Genomic DNA, 19195 nt, shown 5'->3' on the forward strand with positions numbered 1-19195 from the left:
TCCCAAATGACAACGTACCTGAGCTGCTCTGGTGGAATGAGTGCGTTGTGTAGGGTGTCCAGGTGTTTGTCCATGTGATGAGTCAGTACGCATAGTAGGGCAATTGACATAGAATTTTGAATGACAGTGTGTTCCTTGTGAAAACAAGAGATTTTCTTTATGAAAATTGTGCCAAATGCAGAGAATTGTGGGTAGTGTTTTGAAAAAAGTGTGTTTTAGAACTGCAATTTGAGTGTGAAGCAGGAATTGTGCTTGTAGTTTAGCAGAATTGGTTCAGGGGTTGGTGCATCAGTTACATGTTGTGGTCATTGTGTCTCAAGTACCAGTTTTTGTGTGTAAACAATTGAGAAAACTGTAATCCCTGGAAGTAGAGGGACAGGCTGAGGCAGATGTAACAGTTATTTTGAGGTAAAAAATGTACACATAATGTAGTTTTAACAATCTAGTTTAAAGTGTGTTTTCCTCTACATTTGAATGAAACATAGAAAAAGATCAGGCTGAGGACTGAAGTCACACTTCTATTGGCTGACTTATTCACAAATATATGTCTAGTAACATCAAAATCATATTCATGCAGATGTACAGGTTGATATTTTAGACTTATCACTGTTGCTCTGCTGATTACATTATCAACATTGTAGTTTTTGGTCGACCGAGGATTTATGTGGCACAGAGACACAACTGATATCATGCTGTGTTTACTCTGCTCTCTCTGTAGCTGTTGGGGGCGGTGCTGGAATTTTTAGTAAGATGAAGAAGAAGCTCTCGGGGGGACCAGCTAAGATGTCTGTCCCACCTCCTCAGCTAAGGTGTTCGTCAATAGAAACTGATTCTCGTAAGTAGACACGTGCCACAGCTGCCACTATGAACAGCATGTCAGGGCAGATATTACTTTGTTCACAGTTTACTCTGTATAACTGAACTGTTCGATCTGATCTTACTAAATTCCCCAACAGAGCAGTAGATGGACATTGACAATTCAAAATAATTTCAAAAATATAAAGCGTAAAATTAGTTAATGGATGTTTTATATCAGCAAAGTCAGGCTTTATTTATTTATTTTTTTAGGACCCTGTGAATTGTTTTTATTGACACGATACACAAGTCATATACAGTATAAATATGTGAGGGCTAATGATTGATATTTAGCTGTTGTACGTTGTACGTTAGGATATTCATTACGTATATCTTTCATCATGTAAAATATAAAGGCCTGTACAGGGTTTAGTTCAATCGCTCAGGCACGAATTCTGATACTCAGTTTGCTTCTGTCCAGTAACTTCAGTAAGTTTTATATCCTGATAAAACATCCGTTACTTCAGTGCCAAAGACCAGTGATGAAGCACAAATGGTGCAAAGTGTGGCCACTGGTTATCTTTTGTAGAGTGCTGGATTTGATGTTTGGTCACTGTTAAGCACGTAAACAGGGCACAATAGAAATCACAATATACTTAACATTCATCTGAACAGAATTAATTGAGATTGATTACCCTGGATGAAATCAGAAGCTGTAAGTTGTGGTGCTGAAGCACTACAGGAGTTTTGGTGTGTGGTACGGAAGCCAAGAACTGCCATGCTTGTCAGGATCTGGGTCCAGGGACTCAAACGCAGACCAGAGTGAAGTTATAACACGCGTGAATTTATTGAAAACACAAAAGCAGGTTGTGGTTAGCGTGGCAGGTGTTTCCGAGGCGTTGGAGAGTGGTGGTGTGGCTCAGACTCAGGCTCAGGGTTTGAGGTCTGCAGAGCTGGCAGGTGACTGGGTCCAGGCTCAGGGCTGGTTGTTATGACTGATTCAACAATCCGGCAGGGTCAGGAAGGTTGGCCAGGATCAGAGATGGACAGAGTACTCGACCCCAGTACTTGAGTAAGAGTACAAATACTACTGGTCAAAATTTACTCCGTTACAAGTAAAAGTAGCTCAGTCGACATGTTACTTGAGTAAGAGTAAAAAAGTACTTGCTTTTAAAAGGTACTTAAGTATCCAAAAGTACATGCTTTTAAATTTACTTCAAGTAAAAGTAAGAGTAAATTTCTCATTTTTCACATCGATGAATTACTATAATTTTTTCTAAATGAATTTAATGACCTTTTAACTCTTGTTTCTGAGAATTAACTATTTGAAACCACCTGCACTGATGTGCTTGCTTTTAGAACCACAATGTTATATAAAGCCTGCAGAAACACCTATAAAAACGAATAAAATGAATGGGATCACAGGAGGACAGCAGATGAACCGAGACAAATAGAAAATAACCTGGTTAAAGTCTGGTTAACTTACGTCAACGTGTTTCTTTAAGTTGGACGGGGAGTTGTTGAAAGCAGAGAGGTAGTTTTTTTTCGGCAAACGCAATAAACATTTGAAAATATATGTCTGTTTGTCTGTGTCCACGTTTTTTACTCTGTCAAACTCAAACATGGAGTCCAGATAAGGCGAAGGATTTTCTGGAAGTTCCTGCTCCGGATCATTATCAGACTCAGACTGAGACTCAGCAGATTGTCTTTCTTCTCCTGATGCAGCCATTGTCGCGGTTTTGTGTTGACAAACGCAGTCGAGAGCGTGGCTACTTTGGTGCAATCTTTATGGGGAGGGATGACATATTTATGCTTTTACATAGATCCCAGTGGAGAGCATGCACTGTGATAGGTTTCCTTCTTTGACAAACACAGCTTGTGTCCAATAGTATTTCAGAAAAAAAAAAAAAAAAAGAGCAGACCTGAAAGTAACGAGTACTTTTCAGCCTTCCTAGAAATTAACTTGAGTAAAAGTAAAAATATTTGTCTTGGAAATGTATTCAAGTAAGAGTAATAAGTACCAAAGAAATCTAATACTCAAGTAAAGTACAAATCCTCTGGATACGAACTTAAGTACAGTACTCAAGTAAATTTACTCCATTACTGTCCACCACTGGCCAGGATTATAAGGGTGCGCTGATTACGGGTAGATGAGATGCAGGTGTGCTGACCGGGGCTCCAGTGACCACGCCCACTAGTGGCTTCCAGAGGAAGAGAGGGATAAAGCACAACACAGCGACAGACACAAAACCAAAACACACCAAGCACACAAAAAGGGAGCAAAAGAAGACAAAAACCACAAGCATACACACTAAGCAGGAGGCCCAGAACACAGCCTGCAGGTCCTGACAATGCTTGCAATCTTTCCTTTTTTTTCATGCTTTTGCAATGGAAAGGTATTTTAAACTGCTTGATCCCTGTCATACACTGTTACTGTGCTTGATGCTGTGGAGGTCACTATGATCTCTAGGATTGGCTATCAAGTCAAATTGTCGTCTTATCTGGTTGTCTTCTGTCTTCTAGATATAAAAAGCTGCATTAACTCGGTATTACAGGAAACCCAGCTTTGTCACCTCTCTATGACAAAATAATAGACTAGTGATCTCAATAATGACTTGAAAAAAATAACTGCAAACATGTTGATTTATTATGTCATTCTTACATTGTTAAACGTTATTTTTACTCCATTGAATCATGTTTCTTTTAGTGTTGTTGTATTTGTATCAAATTCCTGGTGTGGTGCTTTATGCATTGAGTTATACTGCTGATTTTTTGTGCATTACAATTTAATTTGTTTGTATTTACTGTTGTTGTCTTTTTATAATATTCCACCTCTCTTTGACTCTTTATGGCCTGCTAGATCAAGATCAGTGGTTGGATGGACCATTTGACTTGAAGAGTAAGTAACAAAGACATTATTAAAGAAACACCTGTTGACAACTATTAGTACACACATTTGTGTCTCCCTCAGGATGCATTTGGAATAACTTTGGTCATAAACCAAAGTTTTGGACCAATAAAAACTGATGAAGGCACTGGATGAAAATTTAAAAAATGACCAAACACCTGCAAAACTAATTACTTCAGCCTCAGCTGTACTTACACTGACAATGTTAGCATGCTAACACAGTATACTAACATCATGAACATGCTAGAAATTGAACTTGCTAAATACACATTAGCATGCAAATGTTAGCATTTAGCTCAAAGCACCAAAGTGGCTCAGTACATCCTCACAGAGCTACAAACATGACTGTACACTTTGTTTTGCCTCCATCTGGCTCTTTATTTATTGTGTAATCATTCAAATCAAGTCTATAAAAACAATGTTTGTTATAATCACTAATCAAAAATACTATAATCCGGACCTAAATAAGAAAACAAACTCAAATGTTTGACGTTTTTCTTAATAATCAATAAAGGTGAAGACAGCCAGATTCTACATCGGAAGCAACGATATGTTGTGAAGATACAGAAAAGCATACTAACCTGGACTACCCCTGACTGACATTTCTAATTGTAGTAATCTTAAATAAAACTGTAATTTAAATATTTTTGAATATCTTTAACTGTAGTTTATCTACACATCAGTATCAAACAGGCAAAGGCTAAATAAAGATTTCTGGAAATGCCTACCACTCTAAAAATGTATCTTTGCTTTGCTTTTCCCTTCAGAAAGCTGCTCACCCAAACAGCCTCCCAGAGACCCTTTGCTGCAGCTGGTCTCCCTCCAGAAGGCGTCTGGCTGCTGGGAGTTGGATCCAGCTCTGGCTGCTGCACTGGGAAAGACCAGCGAGGAGGTGGAGAACACAAAGCCTGCATCGGTGAGTCAACCATGATAACACAAATTAAGAACTGGACTTATTTTAAAACACATAATGACATGGTTTATATTACATAACACAGGGTATGGTGTTGTATTTGTTTTATCAGTCAAAAGTATTGAAGTATCTTATTTTATTGTTGTTATGTTGTTGGGAAGTCAGACTGATCAAAACCATCCAGCAGCATTTTCTCTCTGTGTCTTCTCGTCTTTGTTCTCTTTGACTTCTTTCTCTTGTCGTGACTGTTCCACGTTTATTTCTTTAACTTGGTGTGTTAGGTGAACCAGGAAGTGTGGGCCACCCTTCTGGCTCTGATCTGGCTTCATGGCTTCAAGATGGATGCTCAGGAAGAGTGGGAGCTTCTGGCTATGAAGGCTGCTTCATGGCTCCGTGCTCAGAATGGTAACAACCATAACGATAAGAGCTGATCTTTACTTTTTAACAGTGTGAGCTGCATATAATCTGTTGTTTGCCCACATTCAGTCTCCTCTGCTGATGACTTGTTTTGTGTTTTTTATTTCAGCACCATGTGTGACAGAGTGTGTGAAAGCAGGAAATGCTCTGTTGGGTTGCAACGTGCAGAAAGTCGCCCTGGGGCTCTGAGGTGTTCATTTAACTGGCTTCTCCTGCAGATTCACTCCATCCTCCCAACTTTACTTTATTAAAATTGCACCATACTATCTACCTTGTTACAATCAAATCATGTTATTTGATGTTTCTTCCTTTTTACTATCAGTTGGTATTTCCCCAGCTTGTTCTTATATTCTTTGGGCTTTTGAATTTGTGTACATTAACTGACTGAACTGATGTATTATCACTGAGGTCATTACACATTTCTTGTCAGTTTGAGTCTAAAACAACATAAAAATAAACTTGGATTTTTGGAGAAAATGAGCATTAATGGCTTAATTTAAGGTTTCACACCTGCTCTTTTCACTGTGCAGTTAAAGCTGTGCCACACAAGGTACACATGCGTTTTACCAACACTAATCAAGCTTTGCGCTATTAGCACAAATTTCTGACCTCATTGTACCAACTTAAAGAACTTCATGCTCTTACCGCGTTTTCAACCAACTGACTTCAGATTGCTGCTATTACTGGTTATGTCTTAGAAAGAACAAACCAAATTATAACTTGAATTCAGCTGTACATAGAAAATAGTTGTTTTAAACATGTTGCTGCCAACATGCATGAATTTTACACTGAAGGTTTATAGAAAATAATGTGTGTATGCTGCTTGGATGAGTTTACCAGCAACAAACTTCCTAAAAATACACTAAAATACCTATAATATATAGATACATATATAAAATACAGATATTAATGTACACTCATTATCTTGGTGGGGGAATTTCAATTGTGTGTCTGTAAGTGTGCAAAGAGTTAGAACAGATTACAAACTGCAGGCAATAACACAACTGGAGTGAATTTTTGTAATTTGTTGGACATTTGTTTTATACATTTTTATTTGCCAAATATGGCCGTGTGAGCATAAATTAAAGAAGGAAGTGCAATTTTAATACTTTAATATGTCTTGTATCGTAATATTATACAGAACACGTTATATATAAATGTTTTTTTGGCCTTAAATGATGTCTCATTATATACGTAGTGTCTTCACATAGATGAGTATCCTTAATCATTAATAATCATATCTATCTAAAGGCAAACTGAGCAAATTTTGTTATTTCAGAAGAGTGTATCAAACTGGTAGCTCTTCGTATGACTCAGTGCCCATGAAGTAGCTCTCAGTTTCAAAAAAGTTGGTGACCCCTGCTCTAATATATTCAAGTTCTGATATAAAATAAAGCTCAAAGAAAGAATTTCATTAATTCTAAAGTAATAAGATCCCTTATTGTTTAACCCTAACCCACATCAGTAGCGTGTAGCTGGTAGTCATGATGATGACGATTCATTCTGCACCTGAGCACCGACAAGAGCTGAACTGTGGTCAAGTGAGATCCTTCAACTATGGTACGAGTGTTTAATTGTTGAAAAGTAAAAAATCTGACATAGGTAAACAACTGTGTTTAAGTGCTAACATCAGGAAGTGAGAAAGCAGCTGCTGCAGTGGGGGGGGAAAATGGCCTCCTGTGTTTCATGACATGAAGATGCAGTTGGCATCCTCCGTTTGCAGGATGAGCGCTCTGGTAAAACACAGTTAGACCACTGCTGATTGAAACATGTCTCTATCATTATCATCATATCGTCAACTGAGGATTTAATGTAAACCAACTGTGACACTGACACATCGTTGGCAGGATTCAGGTCTGCAGAGACCTTGACATGTCTGGTCCATCATCTCAACTTCTCTGTATTCGCTTTGTATGATTCACATTATGTGTTGACCTGTTAAACAGAACAGCATCAGACAGTATGTGCAGAGGATCGGAAGTCCTGTTAAACACAGTGCCAATGACAATTCCACCAAAGTGTCACATCATCATATCATTCAGTAAAATGCCTGTGACGACCCCTCCCTCTCTCTGTCACTTGTATGTCAGTTCCATCTCTCTCTCTGCCCTGTCAGTTAAAAGGCTTTGGTTTCTTTGCAATAAACATCATTCAGTGTATCATGTGAATAGTTCATATTGCTCAAATATATTATATATAAAGTTTTACCTAATGCATAATTATCTGTGAACGCCTAATGATAAATAATGTAATATTTTAGAACAACCATATCTCACATGTTTTCAATCACACTTGTTATTTACTAGTATATATCGTGGAGTTGTGCTGTGTCCTGCTTGTCAGGGCATCCTTTTCCACAGAGTAGTGAAGGAATTTAACCTCACAATCAGTGAATCATTAAAGGCAAAAACTGGACTAAAAGTTGGAGGTTGTGTTAAATGACAGCAGCAGTTTCTTTGCCCTGATCGATCAGCTCGTCAAACCGGTCAGAAGAAAAACATCCTAGAACAAGTTTTTTTTTCTTTATTTTTTTAATTAGCAGGTGAACCAGTCAGTTCAGGTATCCAAACCACCAGCACGGCAGTGAATCAATTGTGCAATAGTCCTGCATCACAATGAGGTTAAGACATGATAAAACACACAAATATATATCTGTACAGCTGAAATACAGCTATAAATGAAAGATATGTCCTCACTGAGGCCTGTTTCCTGATTATTGGCCAACGTTTACCAACCAGTCATTTAATTTTATCTTAGTTAGCCTATACATTATTTGAAGCCTTTATTGGTTTTTCTTCATCATTATTATTATTTTTTTTTATATATTTTTAATTTTTTTATTTCAGGATTTAAAGTTCATTTTAACTTTTTGATGAATTCAACACGTATTTTTTTATTATTATTATTTTTTATAACCCTTCAAGGACAAAAAAAGAAAAAAGACAGGATAATGCAGTGATCGGTGCATGATCAAAGAACCTTGATAGTCTCGATACATATACATTATTGAAGTTTAGAATAAAAAGGTTCCATATTAATGTTTTTCTGTATTTAACTCTGAAACTCGGGTGAAAATAACACGACAGCAGGATGAACAGTATGAAACATGAGATTTAAACCTACACCGAGCTGCTGCTGGTGGAGCTCTGGCGGTACTCCAGCGGCATACTGTAAACAAACACCGAGTAACACATTTATTTTTCCATCGTGAAACTTTTGGGATTCAAGCTCCACCCGCCCGGCGTGTCTCTTGTGAGCAAATGGAGCTTACCCGGAGGTGGGGCGTGGCTTTCACTTTGCTTTCAGTTTACAGTAAAATATCTGGATAAATTCTTCCTGCTTTACAAACCCGCAGGGTGACTTATCACAGGCTGTTTGCGAGAGGGAAACACACACACACACACCTGTCCCCAGAGGTAGGTCTCCTTCTGCTGCGTGTTTGTTTAAAGTGTCTGGTTCGCAGAGGCACTGATTTGTAAAATAAACAGGGGGAAGCCTTATCAACAGGCGGATTGCTGCATACTGTTGTTGTCACACTGGGATTGTTATACGAACTCTAGTTGAATCTGCTGTGATATCCTGAAAATACAACAAACAATGTTCAGTTCAACAGACAGGAGCCTGTTGCTGTTTGGATCATGGTTTCCCGTCAGAGTGACGCATCTCAACATGCTATTTTTAATCCCATCTGTAGTCATGAAGCAGGCAGCTGCCTCAATCTATTTATGAAACACAAATTAACAGTCAATAATGATAAAGACTCAAGACACCAGGAAGAGTTGTTCAGACTGGAGCAGGAAGGGTGGATCAGAGACTGGAGAGAGCAGGAGAAATCAATAGTTAATGATTAGTGAGTGTATTGATTTACAGTAGATGATGACAGGACATATGTGGAGGGAGGTGGAAAGCATTAAGTTAACTGGAGATGATAATAATAATAATAATAATAATATTTTTATACTGATGATAATAATGATATGACAAAACATATTATTATCATTATTATCATCATTAGTAGTATTATATATTATTCAGTTATTTTTGTTGTTGTTTGTTTAGTCAGTAACTTGATTTGTGTATTAACTGTGTTTTTATACTTTGCTTATCTCTTGTGAAGTGAATCATATTCTGTCCCTTATAGATCTGACCACAATGCTTGTGACATTTATTAGACTGAAAAAACTAAAATATTAACATCATCACTACAGCACGGAGTCCTTAAGTGTCCTTGTTGATTGTTGAACAGGTACAAAGATGGACTGCTGTGGTCTGCTGACTGCCCAGAAGGAACCAGGTAAAACATCAATGTCAAATTGAAGCTTGTACGTATTTGCATCACACTGTTAGTCAGAGACATGTTTAATACTATTCAGTACAGAAGGAACATTAAACAACATCCTCACCAATTTGAAAGATGTCATTACCCACTGAAAACAAGCTCTCACACAGTTTATGTTCATGTGGTTTCCTTCTGTGTCTGGGTCAGTTCCTCTGAAGAGTGTGGAGGTGGAGCTGCAGGTGAGGGACCATGTGGCTACAGTGGTCTCCACCCTGAACTATGAGAACAAGGAGGACAAACCACTAGAGGCTGTGTTTGTCTTCCCTCTGCCTGGAGATGCTGCCGTCTGTCACTTCAGTGCTACGATTGGACAGACGCAGATTGTAGCTGAGGTGAAGGAGAAACAGCAGGTGAGCTGCACAGTAACGACTTTCTCACTACAGTGGAGCTGAAAAACACAGTAAACACAGTGAAAGTGACCCACATGTGTCGTCTGTACTCCAGGCTCGTGAGGAGTACGATGACGCTTTGAGCTCCGGTCAGCAGGCCTTCCTATTGGAGGAGAGTGATCAGAGTCCAGATATCTTCTCTCTGAGTGTGGGCAGTCTGCCTCCAGGAGAGAGCGCCTCCATCAGGCTGGAGTACGTCACTGAGCTGGCTGTGCAGGCTGATGACGGGCTGAGGTTTTGTCTGCCAGCTGTGCTCAACCCTCGCTACCAACCTCAGGGTAGGAAACCACCAGACAACACTTTTTAGCTTAGTGAACACCAAACTTGTTTATACACAGTAGGGCAAGAGCTGCAGAGCATGTTATTTTACAACTCCTTCAACATCGTGGGAACCAGCCAATGTAGATGCCAGACAATCTTAGGTATTGAGGTTGACATCAATAGTGATATCAGAGAGTTTGATGCTGGCTCATATTTCCTATTTGCACAAAAAAACCCACAAAGGCCTTTTGGAGGTTTCTTGTGAACAAAAGTTATGTTTATATATCAGTGTTTCTTACCAAAATACATTAAGTGTATTGTTGAAATTTGAAGTTCTCATAAAGCACTTGGAAATAAAACAAAAAACAGTGTTGCATTATTTAGATAGATGTTTACTTCCTGGTCATTTTCTCTGTCAAAGTGTCTTTGCTCTCCCCACCACTGACGGTAGATCAGCGAAATAGTGTGTAACGATGGACAAGAACCTGCGATAAAAGTTATACAAATTACACGTTAAAACCTCACAGCGCTTCTTGTGGTCAAAACCTCCACAGGGAACCTTCAACACAGACATTTTTGGCAATTATGTTTTCAAATTCAAACATAATATTTAACAGATATCTTAAAGTTTAATATTAAATGCAACTGCCAAAGTTTGCTTTCTGACTTCATGGCACACTGAGCATCAAATAAGAAGGGATGCTGCTTTTCTGTAGTAAGTGCAAGGACAGTTTCAGAGGCCAATCACAGTAAAATATGTGGTGAACACATTTACACCTTTGTAGACTCTTGTTGTTAGCATGCAGGCTATTTGAGCTCCCACTAGTGTTATCTTTTTTCTCCTCAGATGGCAATGAGATCATCCAATCACAGCAAACCCTTAAACAACCACACTGACCGTCTTGGTTTTTGACGTCAAGCATGTTTGCTTGCAATGATTGGATGAACCAGAACATGCTATTAGTGGGAGAAGGTGTCTCATAGTCATGTTTTTCCTTACAACAGGAGGATTTAGGTTCTGAATATTTTTCTCTGGTCATACAGAACTTCTGCTGGACTGAAGATTATCAGTGTCTCTTTTATTCCAGTATTTCTCACTTGTCTCATGTCATTTACAACTTTGTAGACTTTTGTTGTTAGCACGCAGGCTATTTGAGCTCCCGCTAGCATTATCTTTTTTTTCCTCAGAAGCAAACCCTTCAACAACCACACTGACCGTCTTGGTTTTTTGACGTCAAGAATATTTTCTCGCGATGATCAGATCAGCAATGTCACTCTTCAGTTGCCATCTGTAGTTTATGTTTACACTAATTCAGTGCTATTTTCTCTACCCCCGGCTTTTGGTCACACCCCATGACTAAATTTCATCTCGAGATGATGCACCTTTATTCTGACTCCAGTCCCCGCACCAAAGTTCAGACAAATGAAGTGCATTGGATGAACTGCTAGCCAATCATACCTGTCCTATACAGTCAGTTTCCAGTATTCCTCACTTGTCTCATGTCATGTACAGGCAGTGAAGGTGCCAGTGTTCAGGTGACCTCTGTTCCAGCCTCTCTGGTGCCCTACAGTCTGTCTTTCTCTGCCCGAGTGTCCTCTCCTCGTCCAGTCTCTAAAGTAGAGTCCAACTGTTCCCTGGACCCTCTCCAGTACCTCAACACAGAGCAAACCCAGGCCACGGTAGGTGGAGTGCTAATGTGTCTGCTGTGTGTGACTGTTCCTCAGCACTGACAACAACATACATCACTTTCTTCATATTGATGAGTGTTGTGTGAACTGCAGGTCAAGTTGGCTGCAGGACACAAGTTTGACAGAGACGTTGAGGTGCTGATTTATTACAAAGATGCCCACCAGCCCACTGCTGTGGTGGAGGCAGGACAGGCCTCTGCCAAGCCTGGTGAGTTAGTGAATGAGTCCAGTTGTTGCTTTACAAATAAAAAGGTCATTATCCTCCAACTGATGAGTTTGTTGTAATGACTGGTAAAAGCCAGATGTGTGGTCATGTTCCTGTCTCTCCTCTGTGTCTCAGGCTCTCTGATGGGTGATCCAGTAGTGATGCTGAGCCTGTACCCTGAGTTCCCCCAGGATGTCATGTCTTCACTGGCCTCCTGTGGAGAGTTTGTGTTCTTACTGGATCGATCTGGAAGTATGGATTGTCCAATGAACTACAGCAAGAGAGACCAGACTCGCATTGGCAGTGCCAGGGTATTCATTATGTGTTGTTTCTGTCATGAGATCATTCATAGTGTCCCTCTCACTCAGTGGCCTTGAGTATCTTTCCTCTCTTCCCTTAAGGATACTCTGCTGCTCCTGTTGAAGAGCTTACCAATGGGCTGCTATTTCAACATCTACAGTTTTGGGTCCAGATATGAACACATCTTCCCGTAAGTCACGCCCTCATGTCACTCAGTCCAACAAATTCAGTCCTGTGTTTGGTATTAATGATCAAAAAGTATGTGTACATTTTTTCATGAGTTTGTGTGTTTATGTGATGGCAGTACGAGTGTGGAGTACAGTCAGAAGACCATGGAAGAAGCTCTGAAGACAGTTGAAAGGATGGGTGCTGATCTGGGGGGAACAGAGATCCTGAAGCCCCTCCAACATATTTACAGCCAGCCCTGCATTACTAATCAACCAAGACAAGTAATACACATAGACACACACACAAACACACACACACTGCATGTTTCTGTGTGTGATGTCATGTAACTAGTTGTGATATGTAAACTCTCCTTAAGGTATTTGTCTTCACTGATGGAGAGGTGGGGAACACCAAAGAAATTATCAGTCTGGTGAAGAATAATTCAGGCTCCCACAGGTGAAACCACAAGAACACAAAACAACAAACACCCACACAGTTCCCAGAATGTGTCTCATCATCATCAGACTAATCTACTGTATTGTAGGTGTTTCTCTTTTGGGATTGGGGAAGGGGCCAGCTCTGCTCTTATCAACGGGTTGGCCAAGGAAGGAGGAGGTCACGCTCAGTTCATCACAGGGGCTGACAGGATGCAACCCAAAGTAAGACATAGTTCATATTAAAAATACATTTGAAATAAGAAATGCACTAACACATTTGTATTCTGACAGAAGTGATGCTTTCCAGTAAGTTAAATCTTTCAGTGCCTTTCTCGTCTTTTTGCAAACTGTTTTCACTCATCAGGTGATGCAGTCGCTGAGATTTGCTCTGCAGCCAGCTGTGGTGGACATATCAGTCACGTGGGATTTGCCAAAGGAGGTTTCTGTCACTGTCATCTCTCCACCAATCACAACACTTTTCCAGGGTCAAAGGTCACTGGTTTATGCCCAGCTCAGTGGACAGGTAGGAGCAGCACCATCTCAAAATGAAAACCTCCCTGTTTGGATTTTTTTAAGCATTAAGCTATAAAAAATACATTTTCAAATATAATGTTTTTCCCATCAGGTATGTGATCACAGTTATATGTTTACTAACCCTGTAATGATTTTTGTCAGAGTTCAGAGGCAGCAGAGGGCTGTGTGACGGTGAAGTACAGCCTGGCAGGTCATCCCTCTCAGAACCAGCTCCACTTCAGTCTCACACCTGCACAGGACACTGGGTAAAACATAACATAACTGCACCATTATTCATTGAGTCCTGATTTTACAAATGCTAAGTTTAGTTTAATTATTTAGATGAAATAAAAGGAAACCAGCATATATATTATTGCAAATCTGTGTGTAAATGTACATCTCTCTGCAGATTAACAGTCCACAGGTTGGCAGCTCGGACTCTGATTCGCTCCCTGGAGATGGAGGAGAGAGAGAGCAGAAGAGAGCAAGATGGAGGAGTGAAGAAGAAGGTGGTGGAGCTCAGTGTCCAATCAGGAGTGAGCAGCATCCTTCACTGCCTTCATCGCTGTCAACAATGGGGACGGAGAGGCAATTCAAGGTCCTCTGGTGCGCAGAAATGTTCCAACACCCAGTGAGTGTTATTTTATGAAAAATAAAAAACAAAAGCCACGCTGTACTGAAGATATACTATCGCTGGCTATGTCTGGTAATGTTGAGAAGCATGATGATGTACCGCTGCTATGTAAAGACATTATGGTGTAATGGCGTCCTGAGCAAGCAGCATCCTCTGCGGTGAAAAAATTAAACCCATGCAGAAGTGATAAAAATGCAGTTCCTTGAATGGCCATTTGAGGCGGGCTCCAAATGTGAGTCAATGCTCATACGACCATCTTTACAACAGAAATAAACATTTACAGACAGGTACAAAAAAAGGGATTTGCCCTGTATAGTTAATTTTCCAGTTCATGGCAACTGTACATGAGTGAATATATACATAACTCACACGTCTAAGTTATAAACGTGTTCATTATTACAGCATGTCTTAATAGAGAATAAATTGTATGTTTAAGCCTCTCGATCTTACTGTTCATGGCCATAATCACCAAAAGTGCATTTTTATTTATTTTTTTTGTCAACCAATCACAGCTTTTTAGAAGAATGTGTCACACCTAGCAACTTGTTCAACCACACCTCCTCACTTAGACAGAAGTTTCTGTCCTTTCCTTGCTCAGTGTTGCTGGGAGTTAGGAACTCATTGAGATAATTCTCCAATTGTTTGTCAGTTGTTTGGTTGATTTTTTTTGTTCACTGATTCTATTAATGTGTTGACCTCAAACTCTTCCTTTAAAATCTAAGGAATGTTCGCCTGTGCTATGAGTTCCCATGTGCTGAACAAGTGCTCTTCTGCTCCATCTGTCATGTATAGTAAGTACAGAATTAAATAGGAATGAGTGTATTTCTATAAATACACATACTGCATTAAGAATTGTGAAATACTTTATTTACAGTAGGAATATGTGTGTATAGATACGTGTGTGTGCTCCTGACTTGTTATGTTTTTAACACTATAAATATTTATAGTTGTACTTGTTTGCAGGTCATTGTAATAATCTCATAAACCAGCAGTTTACTGGTTGATATTTATCTCTACTCATTCTCATTTAATGTCCTGACCTGACAATCTGTTTCTTCTAATCTTATAGTTAATAGAAAAAGTTGTTCTGCTCCCTCGGGCAGAAAGATGAAATGTAAGTATCAAAGCTTAATGGGATTTAAACATATATGTGTATTTCTATAAGTACAATTTATGAAAGAATGATGAAGATGAATAAATGTTTGAGGGATTTTTGGATTACGTGATTGTCCAGAGCAACAAGTGAGGAACATTGAGCTGTGTGTGTGTGTGTGTGTGTGTGTGTGTGTGTGTGTGTGTGTGTGTGTGTGCGTGTGTGAGCGCGGGGTGTGCCATCAACATGATTTTGAAGCTGCCATTTTGAGGTCAAAAAGTTACATAATGCTGCTTTAACAAGCTAGTTAAAAATGTGTTTTCCTCTACATTTGAATGAAGCAAAGAAAAAGATCAGGCTGAGCACTGACGTCACACTTCTATTGGCTGTCTTATTCACGCATATATGTCTAGTAACATCAAATAATATTCATGCAGATATTTAGCATGGATATTTTAGACATTACATTATCATTATTATAGTTTTTGGTCAACCAAGGATTTCTGTGGCACAGAGACACAACTGATATCATGCTGTGTTTACTCTGCTCTCTCTGTAGCTGTTGGGGGCGGTGCTGGAATTTTTAGTAAGATGAAGAAGAAGCTCTCGGGGGGACCAGCTAAGATGTCTGTCCCACCTCCTCAGCTAAGGTGTTCGTCAATAGAAACTTATTCTCGTAAGTAGACACGTGCCACAGCTGCCACTATTAACAGCATGTCAGGGCAGATATTACTTTGTTCACAGTTTACTCTGTATAACTGAACAGTTTGCTCTGAACTTATTCGTTGACAATTCAAAATAACCTCAAAAATATCAAGTGTAAAATTAGTAAATTGATGTTTTATGTCAGCAAAGTCAGACTTTATCTTTTTTTTAGGACACTGTGAATTGATTTCATTTACACTATACACAAGTCATATACAGTATAAATATGTGAGGGCTAATGATTGATATTTAGCTGTTGTACGTTGTACGTTAGGATATTCATTACGTATATCTTTCATCATGTAAAATATAAAGGCCTGTACAGGGTTTAGTTCAATCGCTCAGGCACGAATTCTGATGCTCAGTTTGCTTCTGTCCAGTAACTTCAGTAAGTTTTATATCCTGATAAAACATCCGTTACTTCAGTGCCAAAGACCAGTGATGAAGCACTAATGGTGCAAAGTGTGGCGACTGGTTATCTTTTGTAGAGTGCTGGATTTGATGTTTGGTCTATAACCTGTCACTGTGAAACATGTAAACAGGGCACAATAGTAAATCACAACATATTTATCATTCACCTGAACAGAAATGATTGAGATTGATTACCCTCCATGAAATCAGAAGCTGTAAGTTGTGGTGCTGAAGCACTACAAGAGTTTGGGTGTGTGGTACGGAAGCCAAGAACGGTCATGCTTGCAATTTTTCCCTTTTTATCATGCTTTTGCAATGGAAATGTATTTTAAACTGCTTGATCCCTGTCATACACTGTTACCGTGCTTGATTTCAAGAAGGTGCCATGCTGTGGAGGTCACTATGATCTCTAGGATTGGCTATCAAGTGTCACAACAAGCTGTCTAATAAACTCATAATGTCTCTGCAGTTATAATGAGCATTAGGTGAGCAGCTGCAAGCTGTAGCAGAGCAAAGTAATTTGTTCTTGTGATAAATGATCTTCTTATCTGGTTGTCTTCTGTTTTCTAGATATAATAAGCTGCATGAACTTGGTATTACAGGAAACCCAGCTTTGTCACCTCTCTATGACAACATAATGGACGAGTGATCTCAATAATGACTTTAAAAAAGAAAGAAGATTATTTTTATTGCATTGAATCATGTTTCTTTTAGTTGTTGTATTTGTTGTTGTATTTGTATCAAATTCCTGGTGTGGTGCTTTATGCGTTGAGTTATACAGCTGATTTTTTTGTGTTACAATTTAATTTCTCTGTACTTACTATTGTCTTTTTATAATGTTCCACCTCTCTTTGACTCTTCTTCGCCTGTTGGATAAAGATCAGCGTTTGTATGGATCATTTGACATGGAGGGTAAGTAAAAAAGAGATTATTAAAGAAACACCTGTTGACAACTATTAGTACACACAATTGTGTCTCCATCAGGATGCATTTGGAATAACTTTGGTCATAAACCAAAGCTTTGGATCAATAAAAACTGATGAAGGCACTCGATGAACATTTTTAAAATGACCAAACACCTGCAAAACTAATAATATCAGCCTCTGCTGTACTTACATTGAAAATGTTAGCATGCTAACACAGTATAATAACATCATGAACATGCTTGAAATTGAACTAAACATGTGCATACAAGCATGCAACGATTTGGATTTAGCATAAAGCACCGATGTGGCTCAGTACATCCTCACAGAGCTGCAAACATGACTGTACACTTTGTTTTGCCTCCATCTGGCTCTTTATTTATGTTTTTAATTATTTAAATCAAGTCTAGAAAAACAATGTTTGTTATAAGTACTAATAAAACGTACTGTAATCCTGACCTAAATAAGAAAACAAACTTCTTAATAATTTTTATGGCATTTTAAATAATAATTTTTTCTTAACAGTCAATAAAGGTGAAGACAGCCAGATTCTACATCAGAGGCAATGATATGTTGTGAAGATACAAAAAAGCATACTAACCTGGCCTAACACTGACTGACATTGCTAATTGTAGTAATCTTAAATTAAAATGTTAGTTAAAAATATTTTAAAATTTTTGACTATAGTTTATCTACACATCAGTATCAAACAGGCAAAGGCTAAATAAAGATTTCTGGAAATGCCTACCACTATAAAAATGTATCTTTGCTTTGATTTTCCCTTCAGAAAGCTGCTCACCCAAACAGCCTCCCAGAGACCCTTTGCTGCAGCTGGTCTCCCTCCAGAAGGCGTCTGGCTGCTGGGAGTTGGATCCAGTTCTGGCTGCTGCACTGGGAAAGACCAGCGAGGAGGTGGAGAACACAAAGCCTGCATCGGTGAGTCAACTATGATAACACACAAGGATGAAATTTTGATTTCAGAGGTGGGGGGGGACACAAGTATTTTTAATAAAACTCTAACTCTTTCAGTTCACTGTGTTTTCTAGTAGCTCGTGGAAACTACTAGAAAACTACTAGTACTGTGAGTTCGTGACCCAGCTCATAAACTCACTGCTTAGTCGCTACCATTTCTTACCAATAAAATAATACATTTACACAGATTTTTAGTACACCGGTCTCAATATAAAACTGTACCTGGCCAGTTTGCTTCTTTCATCTGACAAAAAATATAGATGCATGGTGTTTGAACTTTGAAAGCTCTGATACAGATTATCATCACCCTAACATTTGTCACAATGCTTAATCTCATGACTAATATATGTTTATTCTTTCAACCTCACCTGTGAGCCTCCAGCCTCTCCTCCTACATCTCCTCCAGCTTCTCCTCCTCTACCTCCTCCAGCTTCTATTCCTCTACCTCCTCCAGCCTCTTCTCCTGTATCTCCTTCTGCATCTCTACTATCGTCACCTGACAAAAATATGTTGATGCATGACATGAACAGTTGGACAATTTGGGGTGCAACATTCATCAATTGTGATGATACGGTTATAGAGGAAAAAACTTAGTTTCACAATTGCCGTGAGTTTGGATGTATAATATCACATTTGTAATCTGAGGTTTTAATGTATTTTCCCCTAAATTTTTCATTGTTGGTGTTTTTTTTTAAAACAGTTGCTGCCTTTCAACATAAAAATAATACATTAAAATAAGTGTGTCTCTTTGGCGTTAAATATAAGCTTATTAAAATTCTTTGCATTGTTGAGGCTAGTTATAATAATAATAATAATAATAATAATAATAATAACAATAATAATAATACATTTTATTTATCAGCACTTTCAATAAAACTCAAAGACACTTTACAAGATTATTGAGAGCTTTGCAATTAATGAGGAGGATCTTATATGCTGCTTTATTGGGAGCCAGTGAAGGTGTTGCCGGATGGCTGTAATGCATTTCTTTGAGTAACTTACACTTTGACTTCTAAAGAAGTCTCTTGTGTCCACTTTTCTTTTTTTAGACATCCTGGCTGCACCTAATTACCAAACACACATACCGTAAATGACCAAATAATGGCCGGGGTGTTTATTTGTT

General features: G+C 38.8%; 2 protein-coding genes across 2 annotated transcripts in view; both read left to right on the plus strand.

Annotated features, from left to right (window-relative positions):
• The window catches only part of LOC115566872 (von Willebrand factor A domain-containing protein 5A-like), a 29753-nt gene that overhangs the window by 8596 nt on the left and 1962 nt on the right, over positions 1-19195 (plus strand). Inside the window, 19 exon segments of the mRNA XM_030392912.1 lie at positions 9280-9327; positions 9520-9722; positions 9817-10039; positions 11536-11702; positions 11805-11919; positions 12052-12227; positions 12318-12406; positions 12521-12665; positions 12761-12840; positions 12929-13043; positions 13186-13344; positions 13497-13600; positions 13744-13879; positions 13881-13965; positions 14691-14759; positions 15038-15082; positions 15621-15737; positions 17057-17089; positions 17888-18036. Coding sequence (XP_030248772.1) covers positions 9288-9327; positions 9520-9722; positions 9817-10039; positions 11536-11702; positions 11805-11919; positions 12052-12227; positions 12318-12406; positions 12521-12665; positions 12761-12840; positions 12929-13043; positions 13186-13344; positions 13497-13600; positions 13744-13879; positions 13881-13965; positions 14691-14759; positions 15038-15082; positions 15621-15737; positions 17057-17089; positions 17888-18036 — 2250 coding nt within the window. The 5' untranslated portion in view covers positions 9280-9287.
• LOC115566929 (von Willebrand factor A domain-containing protein 5A-like) lies at positions 696-5308 on the plus strand. The gene is made up of 4 exons (XM_030392997.1): positions 696-835; positions 4471-4619; positions 4898-5021; positions 5143-5308. The coding sequence occupies exons 1-4, from the start codon at positions 751-753 to the stop codon at positions 5220-5222; spliced, it is 438 nt and encodes a 145-aa protein (XP_030248857.1). The 5' UTR covers positions 696-750; the 3' UTR covers positions 5223-5308.

This window comes from Sparus aurata, chromosome 2 (assembly GCF_900880675.1).
Source record: "Sparus aurata chromosome 2, fSpaAur1.1, whole genome shotgun sequence".
Taxonomy (NCBI): Eukaryota; Metazoa; Chordata; class Actinopteri; order Spariformes; family Sparidae; genus Sparus; species Sparus aurata.

Excerpts from the sequence above, each read along its gene's own strand:
- LOC115566929 (XM_030392997.1), top strand. The coding sequence starts at position 751 with ATGAAGAAGAAGCTCTCGGGGGGACCAGCTAAGATGTCTGTCCCACCT. Across the intron at positions 4,620-4,897 it reads AGAACACAAAGCCTGCATCG|GTGAACCAGGAAGTGTGGGC; the intron begins GTGAGTCAACCA and ends TTGGTGTGTTAG. Across the intron at positions 5,022-5,142 it reads ATGGCTCCGTGCTCAGAATG|CACCATGTGTGACAGAGTGT; the intron begins GTAACAACCATA and ends TTTTTATTTCAG.